Source organism: Amblyomma mixtum, chromosome 3, assembly GCF_055824585.1.
Source record: "Amblyomma mixtum isolate Tamu chromosome 3, ASM5582458v1, whole genome shotgun sequence".
NCBI lineage: Eukaryota > Metazoa > Arthropoda > Arachnida > Ixodida > Ixodidae > Amblyomma > Amblyomma mixtum.
The window spans coordinates 199956822-199970734 of NC_143014.1; the positions used below are offsets into that span (position 1 = coordinate 199956822).

Here is a 13913-nt window from a genome sequence, read left to right on the forward strand (position 1 = left end):
TACCGCAGGGAAGCCGCTAAAAAGGAGGCTGACAGGATAGAAAAAGAACGCCTTTACCGCAAGGAAGCCGCTAAGGAAGAGGCTGACAGGATAGAAAAAGAACATCTTCGTCTCAAGGAAGCCGATGAAAGGCAACTTGCTTTAATGCGTTTGGAGTTGCAAAATTTACTGGCGAAGCGCGCCGAGAGGAATTCGACATTAAATCAGGAGGTTTCGGCGCGAAGTGAAATTAAAATCGTGAATGAAAACTGCGTGTCTTTGCCCATTGCCCGCGTCGCAAACGAGAGCCCGCTCGGGGTGCGTCTGACCGAGGCAGCCATCTCCCAAAACCTGCCTAAGCAGCATCACTCGATTTCCTCAAATCGCTCGGATATGCTGCCCAAAGAAAAGGGCCTTTGTTTTAGAGATAACGCTGCGCAGGTCCTTACCACTTCGAAGGCTCGTGAATTCGCAGCGCCAGCAGAGCACGTAGTTGAAGAGGGCAAACCTGACAGCGACTGTGGAGCTCCAAGCCAGAGCGCGGCGTTAGCTGAAAAGCGCGATGCCGCACAGATTGTCCTTGCAACCCAGATAGGCGTAGGCGCAGCGCAAAAAGGTAGTCCTCCAGAAAGCAGTCGCGCGCTGAAGGTGGCAACTGCAAGTTCTACTGTAAGCGAGGAATGCGCCTCATCGCTGCTTGGAAACAAAGATCAGTTCAGCGATGAGGGAACGACAGCCGCTCGCGACCAAACACCCGAAAATGAGTTATGCTCCAATGAAACCAGCGTCTCTTTGCCAACTGGCCGCGTCGCGATCGAGAGCCCGCTCGGGGTGCGTCTGACCGAGGCAGCCGTCTCCCAAAACCTGCCTAAGCAGCATCCCTCGATTTTCTCGAATCGCTTGGATATGCTGCCCCATGAAAAAGGCCTTTGTTTTGGAGATAACGCTGCGCAGGTCCTTACCATTTCGAAGGCTCGTGAGGTCGCGGCGCCAGCAGAGCACGTGGTTGAAGAGGGCAAACCTGAACCTGTAAGCCCGAAGCCTGTAAATTCTCGCGGTGATGAGCCAGAGCAAGCTCTAGTAAAGACTGACGATGAGACGAACGCCGGCGACTTAACCCGTGACGGCTCCGCGTTACCAAATGACGAGCCAGCCCAGGACTTACTCACTTCTAGCACAGGGCTTAAGAGCACCGATAGTAGTGCAAGCTACAGTGAGTCTTCCGAATCAGGCGCAAGTGATGAGCTGGAGCTAGGTGAGGAATTGAATACCAATCTGGTGTTACCCCACTCGGATGGCTTTCTCGAACTCCTTCGTGTAGACAGGGAAACGTTCACCGCTGAGCAAGAGAAAGACCAATCTCTACGCAACTTGAGTCACCAAAGTGACATAGGTGTGTCACGGAAGAACATACCTTTCCAGCTCCGTTCTGGCCTGCTGTACCGCCAGTATAAGGATAGGAAAGGTATCCAATACGACCAACTTACTGCCCGCGTCGCGAACGAGAGCCCGCTCGAGCTGCGTCTGACCAAGGCAGCCGTCTCCCAAAACCTGCCTATGCAGTATCCCTCGATTTTATCAAATCGCTTGGATATGCTGCCCAAAGAAAAAGGCCTTTGTTTTGGAGATAATGCTGCGCAGGTCCTTACCAGTTCGAAGGCTCCAGAATTCGCAGAGCCAGCAGAGCACGCGGGTGAAGAGGGCAAACGTGGCCCTGTAAGCCTTATAAACTCTGACGGTAGTGAGCCAGAGCAGGCTGGATTACAAACTGATGATGAGGCGAACGCCAGCGACTTTGCCTGTGACGGTTTCGCGATTCCTAGTGACGCGCCACGCAAACCAACAGCCAGGTTTTCCACAGAGCGGCAGCGTATAGAGGTGGCCAAACGGGGAATGTTAATGAAGGGGAAAGTGCGGCTCATGTTGACTACTGCACGAAAAACCGAACAGCCGTGTAACCGCCCCAATTTGGCACCTCAGCGCTCAAGAGATCGCACGCACCGCATGAAGGGAACACAGGCTAAGAGAACGCAACGCGCGAACCCAATCCGAGAGAGACGGATACGCTGGCACGGCATTCGCACTCGTTCGCTCCCTTCTCGCATTCTGCTTTCTGAGCGTCAGCTAAACTTCAGAACCGCGAGACTTGGACGAAGAACAGTTAAGGGTCCCAAGCTGAAATTCCTAGCCTTGTGTCCTGTTGCACCTGCTAGAGCAGCTATCGGACCGCGGCCGCGCAGAGGGCGGCTGAAAAATAGGAAGCAGTAAATTCCTCTGATCGCAACGCTGTTTGCAGACGGATTCGAGGAATAATCCCGTCTTGAGTTGAATGCTTGTCTCTTTTGTTCATTTAACTCTCCTGTACAGAAATGCAAGCTGGAATTCCTAGCATTATGCAATGTCTCATCTGCTAAAGGAGCTGTCGGACCGCGGCCGCGCAAGGGGCGGATATGACGCATAATCTCATATTGAGTTTCATGCTTGTTTTTTGTTCTTTTGTTCATTACACTCTCCTATACAAAAATGAGAGCGAAATTTTGGAGCTTGGCATTGCGGGGCGTTTCAGAAAATTGCGAGGTAATGACAACGCTGATGGCCTCAGCCGAAGCTTTCCCGTGTAATGCCCTTTCCTGACTCCCCAGACGTTAATCCGCTATGCAAATTTGTATTTTGTTTTTTTGCTTTAGCGGGAATCATTTTTGTCTGTTTTGTATGTGTGTTCAGCAGCTCCACCTTCCCTTTGTGCTCTCACGGGCGGTGGCTTTCTGTGACATACACCGTGCTACGGCACCCCCCCAAAATTTTAGGAAATTTTCCTCCCTTTTGGCTAAACAAGCTCTGTGTATTCTGGTTTGGTCAAACATGTCAACTTTCGGAGGAGGACGTAAATTTCACGCTACAGCTCATTTTCTCTAAAGAGATTTTGTTGACCGAAAACAGCTTGGCAGTTCTTGAAGTCGGTTTGGCGCTTTCTGCTTGTTGGGCTTTGGACTTTGCTGGTTGAGCTCGTTACAGCTGTCAACGAAGCAAGAAGAACCTTTGGGCCCAGCTGTGACCAAAGGCCGAACGGACACAACTCCAGGTCTCTGCGCGCAGCAGCGTTGGCTGCAACCACTACGAGACCTCTTCGGGCGGCGGACGTGCTGTTGTAACCGTACTTCGGACCACGTGGGCCCGATCAAGCCGCTACCGTGAACATTCATCGAGGCCTGCTGTTGTAACCGTAATTCGGACCACGTGGGCCCGATCAAGCCGCTATCGTGAACATTCATCGAGGCCTGCTGTTGTAGCCATACTTCGGACCACGTGGCCCGATCAAACAGCTACCGTGAACAATCACCAAGGTCGACAACCCCGCGACGACCATGGGAAGTGGGATGTTTGGAATGCCCCTCCGAGCCTCAGCGGATTAGTGTAGCAAGAATGTCGAGGGCCATTGTCAGCAGAAACCCCAGCGACCACAGCGGAGATGACCACTATAGCGGCGACGAAGGCAGGCGAGGCCCAGGAGCTTTTGTCCGAGCAACCACCGTGAATGCGGAGGCGACTTGGCGGCGCCGGTCACGCTGGCGGATAATTGAAGAATTCTGTGTCCCCGACTCGCGTTCTGGGAAATCGGCGGGGAGGCAAGTTCATTCCCCTGCTGAAAGACTTCAGGAGATTCCTTTCCCGCGGGGCTGGATGAGTCAGCAATCTCCCCCTCTCTTCGACCCAGCTGCGACAGAGTGGACAAGCTCGCACCTGCCCAGCCGTGGGCGGTAACAAGAAGGTCCCCTTCGGTCCATCCGATTGGACAGTGCTCGTCGACCATTTTTCCCCAGCCAGGGATCTGGGGAAACCGGACGATATTTAACTCGGCCGTGAGTGTGGCCGAGAGAAGCCTGCTAGCTCCAGTCGACTACGGTTGACGAAGACGTTCCCCTTCAGCTGAGAGCCATTCTCAGTCCCGCTCTATGTAAATAATGTAAATATGTGAATACAGTGTTTTCCTTCACTTCCCCTACTCCCCGTCTCCGGCCCACTTTCCTTCCTCCTTCGGCACTGCGGCGGTGATCCTGGACACGATGCCTGGTGGGACACGCTTCTAGCATCGACAAATATATCAGCACGAAGAGAGTCGAAAAACGTTTTCAAGGTAGCTATTATCTGAATTAACATTGATTACTGAAGGTACACAATAAACAACATGTTAGAAAGATGCAAATGGAATGAGCCCTTCAACCCATTTGTGTGACACAAACTGGCAAATATGCATGACTACCCGACTTTTAATTCTACCCTCCAATAGACACGACATGTAAACACAGTAGAACTTAGACGTACTATTCCTAGTTGTTGCATTACCCTGGTATGTTACTTTTAAAATTCTACTGAACTACGTCAAGCATGCATAGCCCTGGCGCACAGATAACACATTCCCATGCTCTGTATTCTCACTTGACACATCACTGTTTCTTAGTATCCCTGCATCTTGCACTGCATTTTTGATGAAGCAGTGAATTTAGCAGCAGAAATATGTACCCAAATGAACAAAAATTGTGCACTCAACAAGCAAACAGGCTTCATTCTTAAACAAGCCTTCTAGTTACATGACATAGATGAAGGGTTGGGTAAGTAATTCACTGTAGAAATCTTGAAGCAGAATCCTGAGGACAGAGAGAAAACCACCTGATGCAAACTTTTTACACGAGGTGACAAGACCAAGTGTTTTCGTCCCTTGTACCAGTGGTGGTGGGGGGGGGGGGTGGAGGAGGGGGTATCGTATCCCACTGTCGAGACAAGATTAAATAAAGGAACAAGGCGATAAATCAATGACCAGCTATGTGAGCAAAAAGAGGAAAAAGAAGAAATATATATGCCAGAAATGCTGTGACTGGCCACCTCGAAATCCAATGCAGAGATCACAGTTTCCACATACTTTCCATAAACACGTTGTAGTAGCCACTACCAAGACTGCCTTAATAGGGGATTGCACAAGCACCAACAGTGTTGGTAGGCAGGCTAGAACGAAAACAAGCAGGCGTGCATCAAACTCAAAACTTGTTTGTTTGGGCAAACTTACACCCTCCAGCAGAAATCAGCTCAGTGGCCCCAGCAGCAGCAAGTGCACTATCACTGGTAGGATTGCTTTACAACAAAACGAAAAGATCCTCCACCGACGATGCATGATGACACTGCATCCACTATAATGGCACCTCCCACAAAGATATTTTCAATGACAAAGCACCGCAACTTCGAGATTATGCTGCCAACTCTTTTGCATGGCCCCTCTCTTGGTCGCAACGTGCATCACTGCACTAGAAAATTGGCTCTGTTTTTACCTCGCGTCAAATACCGCAGCACTAGTCAACATAGGAAGTTTGTTATATCAGAATCAGTTTACAGGAATTAAAAAGAAAATATAAGGTAGAAAATTTATACAGAAGGATATCCCGTAGTCAATTACTGCACTGCTGAAACACTGCAGCATCTTCATTACATGAAGTTCAGAAATGCAAAAGCTTCAATGGGAACGGCATTGGGCAATTATGAAAATTTGTAACATCGAGGAACTCGCTACACGGAGGTCCATTATATCCAGGTTGAACTGTATTAAGTGTCATTCAGAAACACTAAAATGTTCGACAAGTTCAAGTAAGCAGAAGAGTGATTTTTAAATACTACCAATTCTATTGGTTGGTTGGTTTATTGGGGTTTAACGTCCCAAAGCAAATCAGGCTATGAGGGACGCCGTAGTGAAGGGCTCTGGAAATTTCGACCACCTGGGGTTCTTTAACGTGCACTGACATTGCACAGCACACGGGCCTCTCGAATTTCGCCTTTATCGAAATTCAGCCGCCGCGGTCAGGATCGAACCCACGTCTGAATACTTACTTGGAACAACAAAAGTGTGGTCGAACAGAATAGAAAATTCTATTCACAAACTACAGTCTAGCCCGGTTATAACGAAGTCGGCGGGAATCGGAAATCACTTCGCTATATCCGCTTTTTCGTAATATGCAGACTACGAAAAAAAAAATGCAAACATCGGCATACCGATTTATTGCCGCTGAAAGAAGTCGTCCAGCGTCCCCTGAACATGTTTCGCGAGTGCGGACTTCAGGATTGCGGCTTCCATACCATCCAACTGCGAACCAAAGATCTGGTCGAACTCCGGACTCCCGAGGTACATCCGTAGCGTGTCAACAGCTGCGATGGCCGCTGCGGAGGTGACCTGCTTAGGGGCACAACTAGCATCGTCGCATTCGCTGTCGGAGGCGCTCTCCGCCGAGGTCTCTTCCATGACACTTCCGGCAACTTCGTCTCTGTTCTTTTTTACATTTTTCCCCTGCACTGCGTGTTCTACCGCTCTACGCCGTGACGCATTTCAAGGACGGCGCAACACGATACCGGCGTGCCATGCGATGCAGTGAAGCAACCTTTCGCTCCGCAGGAGAGCAGACGACGCCACGAAAGGACGCCACGAAAGGACGCCGTCAGCCGAATTTTGCTCTTATTTTCGCGGAAAAAATCGCCTCAAGGACGCAAAAATGTGTTGATTGGCAGATTATTTTTTCGGTTGGTATTAAATCTCTTCGTTATATCCGCTGACGCGCTCTTATTTACTTCGTTAAAACCGGACCCAAAATGTATTGGAAATGCAAAAATGGGAATGGGAAATTGAAATCCCTTCGTTATAACCGGTATTTCGCTATAAGTGGGTTCGTTATAAACGGGCTAGATTGTATCCAAAATTTAAACTATTCACACAGCCCCAATTTGAATGACAGCACTTGCAGTATAGCGCCTAATAACTGCACGCAGCAAAAATGCAAAGCCAACCTGTCCATTTGTAAGCACTTCCCCAGAGGTGGTGGTGTAATCTTGAACCTAGAACCTACAAACCGTTGTTGTTAGCTCACTCTGCAGTGCTCTGTTAAAACACCATATGATTACCACACTGTGCACTACAGCAAAGGTTCAACCGATGAGTGCTTTGCTTCCTGCATAGAATGGTGAGTAGCCCTGTCCAATCCCTTTCCTACTGTCACTTTGTGAGGAGAGAGATTGCTTTTTTTTAACAGATCTGCAGTTTAAAAATATAATTTTATTTTCAGTAAAGCCACTGTTTTGAATTCATTACCATGCACTAGTTAGAGAACTAAGTAGTCCCAAGTGTATTGCAATGCGTTAAGTTTTCTTGGCATTTCACGCTGTTGCGTTGTCCTAGCATTTAAATTCATCACATGAAAAACTGAACCGTGCTTTACTTTCACTTTTATACACTACACTTCATCCAATAGGAAAGATAACAAACTACAGCAATTTTTGAACATTAGTGCATGTGGTTTTGGTACTGCATGGTACTGCATATTACATTCTTAATAAAAGCAATTTACACATTTTCCGAAGCTAGCCCTGAATTAAACAATGCTGACATTCAATACAAAGGCACGTTAATTCAGCCCCCATTAATTTGGAAAGCCAGATAATTTAAATTGCCTGTTCGGTCCCAGCCAATGCCCCTGTAATTCCGTGCCTTCAGATGCTAATTCAGATGCTACGGGTCTCGCACTGGTTAATTTGAGCAGGCTTCCTAAGGGAGGCTGCATTCAGGTATGACCGGTGTGGGTAGAGATCTTCGATATAGTCCTACTGAGACCCTGAGTTCCATGCTGCAGTCACTGGCACACCTCTCACATGTGCACTACGGCAGGCGTGACAATGAAAGGATGGCCCATCTCCGTGAACAGTCCAACCGCTTAGTTTCAGTTCCACTTTTCTGAGCTTCACACCAGCCCACAGCCACAGTGGGTCGACCAGCCAGCATTAGCCAGCCAACCCAACCCAGCTGAGCCCCATTTCAAATGCTGATTAGCATGCTGATGGTGTTTTCTTTCCTTCTTATTTTTTACTCTCCGCTTCGGCACCACAGTGCCATTTCCTTCACTTCCATCCAAGCAGTTCCGTTCTTCCATTGCATTCAAACTGTGCACTCATCACATGCCATTCACAGTTTGTGTGGCAAAGCCTCCTTATGATTTACGATGGGTGTGACGCGGCAGCAGTGGAGTGCCACCACATCGCACCGTGAAGGATGCGAAAGGTCCTTAGAATTTTGAAGCAGTTCTGCTTCAATGCTTCGACAGCATACACGCAATAACGCATTGACGGAGACGTGCAAAACAGTCATTGCTGCACTGTTTTTATCACAAAATCGGGCACCCACTGCCAGTAAATAAACTTACCATGATGCAAGCAGTTCTTGACACTTTTCAGGGTCATTCAATAATTCAAACTTTCAGATAGTTTGAAGACATTTTCCTATATCTTAAAGTTCGACTTAACGAGCCATTGCTGTATATCATATAATGTCAAGTAGTCACTTTCCAATGTGAAGAAACAGATATTGCGGAAAGAAGTACCCACCGTGCCCTTCGCCCAGTGGTAGACCACATCGCAGAGTCCAAAGCTGAATTTCTCATAAAACTGTTTCTCAGGTTCATCAAAGCCACTTTCACGCTGCACACGCCCAATATTGAGGGCAATCTCCCTAAATTTTTCTACTGCCTGAAAAGAAAATGAGAAACTGAATTTACAAAAACAGTGATACTTTTGCAAAAACAAAATGCAAATAGGTCATGCAAGAAATAAAAATTGTCCTGTAATGTATCAAGGCTACTACTACGGTGTCATTATAGGGTGTCATAGGAGACGATTTTCTGCATAAAGTTGGCAAAGTACAGAACAACCTCAAACTGATTGTAAAAGCTCTAGCAATTCAGGGCTTGATGAAAATGCATGATACTACATGAAGATTCACAAAAAAGAAGGGAAAGAATGTCCCACATCATTAAAGCTACTGAAAACAAACCTGCCACAAGCAGCAACCTTTAGCATCCATACAACAATGCACTGAATATGTCAAAACAGACTGTTAATCTGGTACCTCGAATACTTTCACATTCCGGTTGTTTTGGTTGGTTTTGGTTTTATGGGGTTATAAGAACTCGTAGCACTTTTTACACGCGTGACTTTGAAGATGCGCATTCCTGCACAGTACCTGTATTGGAACTGGTTAAGCGAGCAGGCAGCGTAAACATGTTTGATACCCTGCCCTTAAAAAGACACTGGGGACAAATTCAATTTCACCTATGCTAATACAGTACGCATTTGAGCGAGAAAAAAGCTACTTTCATAGAATTAAGTTCTTTATTTACCAGAATACCGGACAGTCTCAAGGGATAAAAGTTACCATGTCGAACATTCCCGGGCCAAAACTTTGAAAATTTGGAAAACTGTACGACACTGCTATGGAAATATTGAAGGTAATGGCCCATTCTTCTGATAGGTAGCAAAATATTTCTTTTAGAGTGCTTCCATCGATCACATACAACAGTTAAGACTGCCATAGAAAACCAGTGGGGAACGCTTTTGACGATAGCAAAAACGTTAATAGAAGAAAAAAAAAGCAAGACGGCCGTTCGGTGATCCGCGGATATGTTGATTGTTATAGTTAAATCTTACAATCTATGAAAAAAATTGTGTTCATAAAGGATTTTGTGCCCAAAAATCTTTTCTCCAGAGTTGTTGGGTATGTTGCAGAGTAGGGTAACAAAATAATTACGAAACTATGTTGACAAGGGCACAAGGAAATAGAGACCTGCTAAAAGTTGTATCATGGCAGTGATACTTCTCATTTTACAATTCTGGAAAGTGCATTTGTAAGGAACAGTAATAGCGTAGAGGTAAAGCATCTGCCTCGCGTGCAAGAGGTCCGAGGTTCGAATCCCGGTGCCATGCAATTCTCCACCGGGATAAAAAAAAAGAACTCCGCGTGTTGATGGAATTACCAGGCCTGGAGTGCGGTCTGATCTCGGTGACCAGAACCGACAATGCACTTCCTCACCAGAACAGGATTTGGCCACCCTGGTGCAGTACTTGGCAGCAACCTTCTATGAACAAACCAATTAACCTTCGGCCCTCAGTCCACAGCGGCTGCGGAGCAACTGACTCAAGGCGGCGGTCAGACCTGTGACGCAGCGGAGGGTGCTAAGAATCACTGGCTCCAAACAGGCCGCCATTGGAAACTGAACCTGGCAACGTTTAACGCTGGAACCTTATCCAGTGAGGCAAGCTTAAGAGTGGTGTTGGAGAAATCAGCGGGTATTAAATGGGATGTCATAGGGCTTACTGAGGTTAGGAGGACAGATGAGGCGTCTCCGACAGATGAGGATGTCTCCGATAGCAGACAGACGAGAACTAGGTGTGGGATTCCTCATAAATCAGGATATAGCTGGCAACATCGAGGAGATTTATAGAATTAACGAGAGGGTGGCAGCTATCGTAATTAAGCTTAATAAGAGGTACAAGCTGAAGGTGGTGCAGGCCTACGTGCCTACATCAAGCCATGATGACCAGATCGTTGAAACCTTCTATGAAAATGTGGAATCGGCAATGACCAAAGTAAAATCACGGTACACTGTACTGATGGGCGACTTTAATGCGAAGGTAGGCAAAAAGCAGGCTGGAGACCAGGCAGTAGGTGACTATGGCAGAGGTTCTAGGAATAGTAGGGGAGAGTTATTAGTAGAGTTCGCAGATAAAAGTAATTTACGAATCATGAATACCCTCTTCCGCAAACGAGCAAACAGGAAGTGGGCGAGGAAGAGCCCCGATGGTGAGACTAAAAATGAAATGGTTGATTTCACGAGGGAAGAACAAGTTAGCTGATGTCACAATGTCCAGCCACGAGTTCAGGCGAACTGTAAATTTATAAATTTATGGTTTGGTTTGGTTTACGGGGGTTTAACGTCCCAAAGCGACTCAGGCTATGAGATACGTCGTAGTGAAGGGCTCCAGAAATTTCGACCACCTGGGGTTCTTTAATGTGCACTGACATCACACAGTACATGGGCCTCTAGAATTTCACCTCCATAGAAATTCGACAGCCGCGGCCGGGATCGAACTTGCACCTTTCGGGCCAGCAGCCGAGCACCATAACCACTGAGCCATCGCGGCGGATTTTTAAATTTACGAATGCTTGGGAGGTTTGGATACTTCAAACAGTAAAATTGCATTGCAAATTGAATAGCATATACCATCTGTAAACATTTTAAAAATTTAAACATCCATACACCCCTCACTACCAGACTTGTCTGGTCAAGACAGCAAATGCTTACAGCTGCCATTGTGGGGGGGATGTATGTCGGGGATTCCGAGCGCTGCTCATAGACGAAGCAGGAGAAGAGGCCGGCTACTTCTGGTGCACCCATGGTGAGCAGAGACTCCTGAAGCAGCAACTCCGTGAGCATCACTTCGTGGGTGGAGAGAGCACGTGCCACACGACCCTTGAGTGTCAGCGTACCACTTGGCTCAACGTAGCCAAGTCGCTGCAGTGCCAGCACGTGGCTCCGGTAGTCAGGCATGAAAACAAGGCTTTCCTCTGAGAGCTGGTGCTCCAGGCGCCGCACCTCCTCCGACAGCTTCCGACGCCGGTGCTCCTGCTCAAACTGCCCGCCCAGGCATATCACATTCAGTGCAACTCCAAGCAAGTGCTTGTTTGCACACTGGCTCTAAAAGTATTTAATGCACAAATAGAAAATCAGCAAAAAGTGCAATGTTAAAAGATTACTTAATACGAAATTGTCAGCTGCCAACAAGCGACAGTAACAAGTGCCACAATACTGGCTTGCAGCAAGAGCCTATTCAGCAAGTGGTTCCCAAGGACGTGCTTTTGTTATTTACACACACACACCTCCTGATCAATTCAAAACTTGCATTGCACAGACAAGGAAGCAGGCGATAGTCATCAAGCCAAGAAGTCCTGAATAAGATAGTTATCTGACTAAACTGCATTCAGGGTTCACTACGAAGTCTAAAGGTGCAGCACTACTTGATCAAGGGTTACAACGAAAATGATGCAACCAAGCATGTGCTTACCGACCACTTGCCTAATAATGTGATGACTACCACACAGACACAGCCAGAATAATACAGGGCAAGCAGTGGTGCTCCAACTCCTTTTTAATTGCCTTCTAATAGGAAGTAGGAGGTTTGGTATCTAATACAGTCGATTCTGTACAATATAAAACCAAGATATATCAAGTTAACGTTTTATTGAATAGCAGTCAAAACAACTCATTGAAAACCCCACGCAAAAAACTTCTAGAGCACTACTGCATGTGTTTACCTAAACTCCCGATCAGCAGAACATTCACTGCATTGAGTGGCATGGCAGCATGCCACGTCCCGGCAAGTTGTGCTTCTTTTAATGGTGCTAGCAGTCATCTTCTGCATGCAGAGCTACATCACTGCACAGCCTTGGAGAGAAGGAAGCACAGCCAAGTTGACTGTGTGGCTTTAGTCAGCTGCTGGCAGCAGTGGCCAGCAGATGACTAAATACACTGTGAAGCTGCATGACGAGGAGAATGGGGGACGTGGTAGGGTGTGAAAGGCAACAAAGGAGGAAGGAGAAACCATGCAAGAGGAGTTTAGTTCTACAGCAACAGCTGTCAAGCGCCCGTTTCTGTGTTTCGTATCATCATAGTAGTAGTAGTATATAGCAGTTGTGTCGTCGTAACCAGTGGGTGTACTGCCATGGGAACCACTCGGAGGGTGGTTACCATGGAAGGAGAAGGGCATGTGAGCGAGTGTAAGTGAGCGAGCGAGAGTGAGTGAGTGAGCGAGAGTGAGTGAGTGAGCGAGAGTGAGTGAGTGAGTGAGTGAGTGAGCGAGTGAGTGAGTGAGCGAGAGTGAGTGAGCGAGAGTGAGTGAGAGTGAGTGAGTGAGAGTGAGCGAGAGTGAGCGAGCAAGTGAGTGAGTGAGTGAGTGAGTGAGTGAGTGAGTGAGTGAGTGAGTGAGTGAGTGAGTGAGTGAGTGAGTGAGTGAGTGAGTGAGTGAGTGAGCGAGCGAGCGAGCATGTGTTGTGTGTGTGTGTATGCGCGAGTGAGTGAGTGAACTTTTATTATCCAACAGAAAAGGCATCTCCCCCCCAACGCTAAAGCCAAGGGGGCAGGGACGCCACCTAGACACAGGCCAGGAGGTCTTGTTCCCTGGCAGCGTCTTCGGCCAGTCAGACGAGGAGGAGCTGGAGCCCATGGTACAGGCTTCGCAGCAGGGTCTCCCAGGTTTCTTATTCAGATCAGACAGGTGCATAAGCTGCGAGTCGAGAGGGTCCCTTGACCACAGAATTTGGAAATGTCGCATTCTACCAGGAGGACGTGAGTGGGTGGTCACCACCAGAGCCATCCAAAGGGTGTCTACCATAGAAGGAGGGTATCCCGAAAGCGGAGGAATCCCCAACCGGCAAAAGATACCATGGAAGGAAGAGGGTATGGTGAGAGCATAAAAAGGCATAACTGGTGGGTGGTTTTTACGAGAACCAGCCAGAGGGAAGCTACCCTGGTAGGAGGAGGGGCGTTACCGCGAAAGGAGGATGGTATGGCAAGATCATAGAAAGACACGACCGGAAGGTGTTTACCATGGGAACTGTACGGAAAGTGGTTACCGTGGAAGGAGGAGAGTGTGGCGAGAGCATAGGAAAGCTTAACGGGAGCAAGGTTATCATGGAAGGAGGAATGATGGCGGGAGCCTAAGGCACAAGCAGAGGGTAGTTGCCATTGGAACTACCCTGACGGTAGTTACCCTGGAAGGAGGAGAGTTTGAGGAGAACACACGAATGCATAACCGGAGGTGGTCACCATGCGAACCATACCAAGGTTGGTTCCCATGGAAGTGGGAGGGAGAGTACGACTAGAACGGAGAAATGTAGCAAAGTTGATCTGGGGCAGCTGCTGCAAAACGTGCCACATGAGGAGAGGGTCAATGGTGGCACCGCACTCCTAGAGCAACAGACTGGACAGGAAAGGTAGTTGAAGAGTATGTGAGGAGAACTAAAAAGAGCACTCTAGAACTACACAGATATGAAGCTGCTCTCATATTCGCTACCTCAA

The 13913-nt window shown here is 47.8% G+C and overlaps 1 protein-coding gene across 2 annotated transcripts in view; it reads right to left on the reverse strand.

The window, feature by feature from the left end:
* LOC149353274 (superkiller complex protein 2-like) overlaps positions 1-13913 on the reverse strand; it is a 103193-nt gene that overhangs the window by 11815 nt on the left and 77465 nt on the right. For both annotated transcript variants that reach the window (XM_089582443.1, XM_089582442.1), the window contains 2 exons: positions 11142-11471; positions 8389-8529 (listed from right to left, as the gene is read on the reverse strand). In XM_089582443.1, the coding sequence (XP_089438569.1) occupies positions 8389-8529; positions 11142-11471 (471 nt within the window). The remainder of the gene's footprint in view (positions 1-8388; positions 8530-11141; positions 11472-13913) is intronic.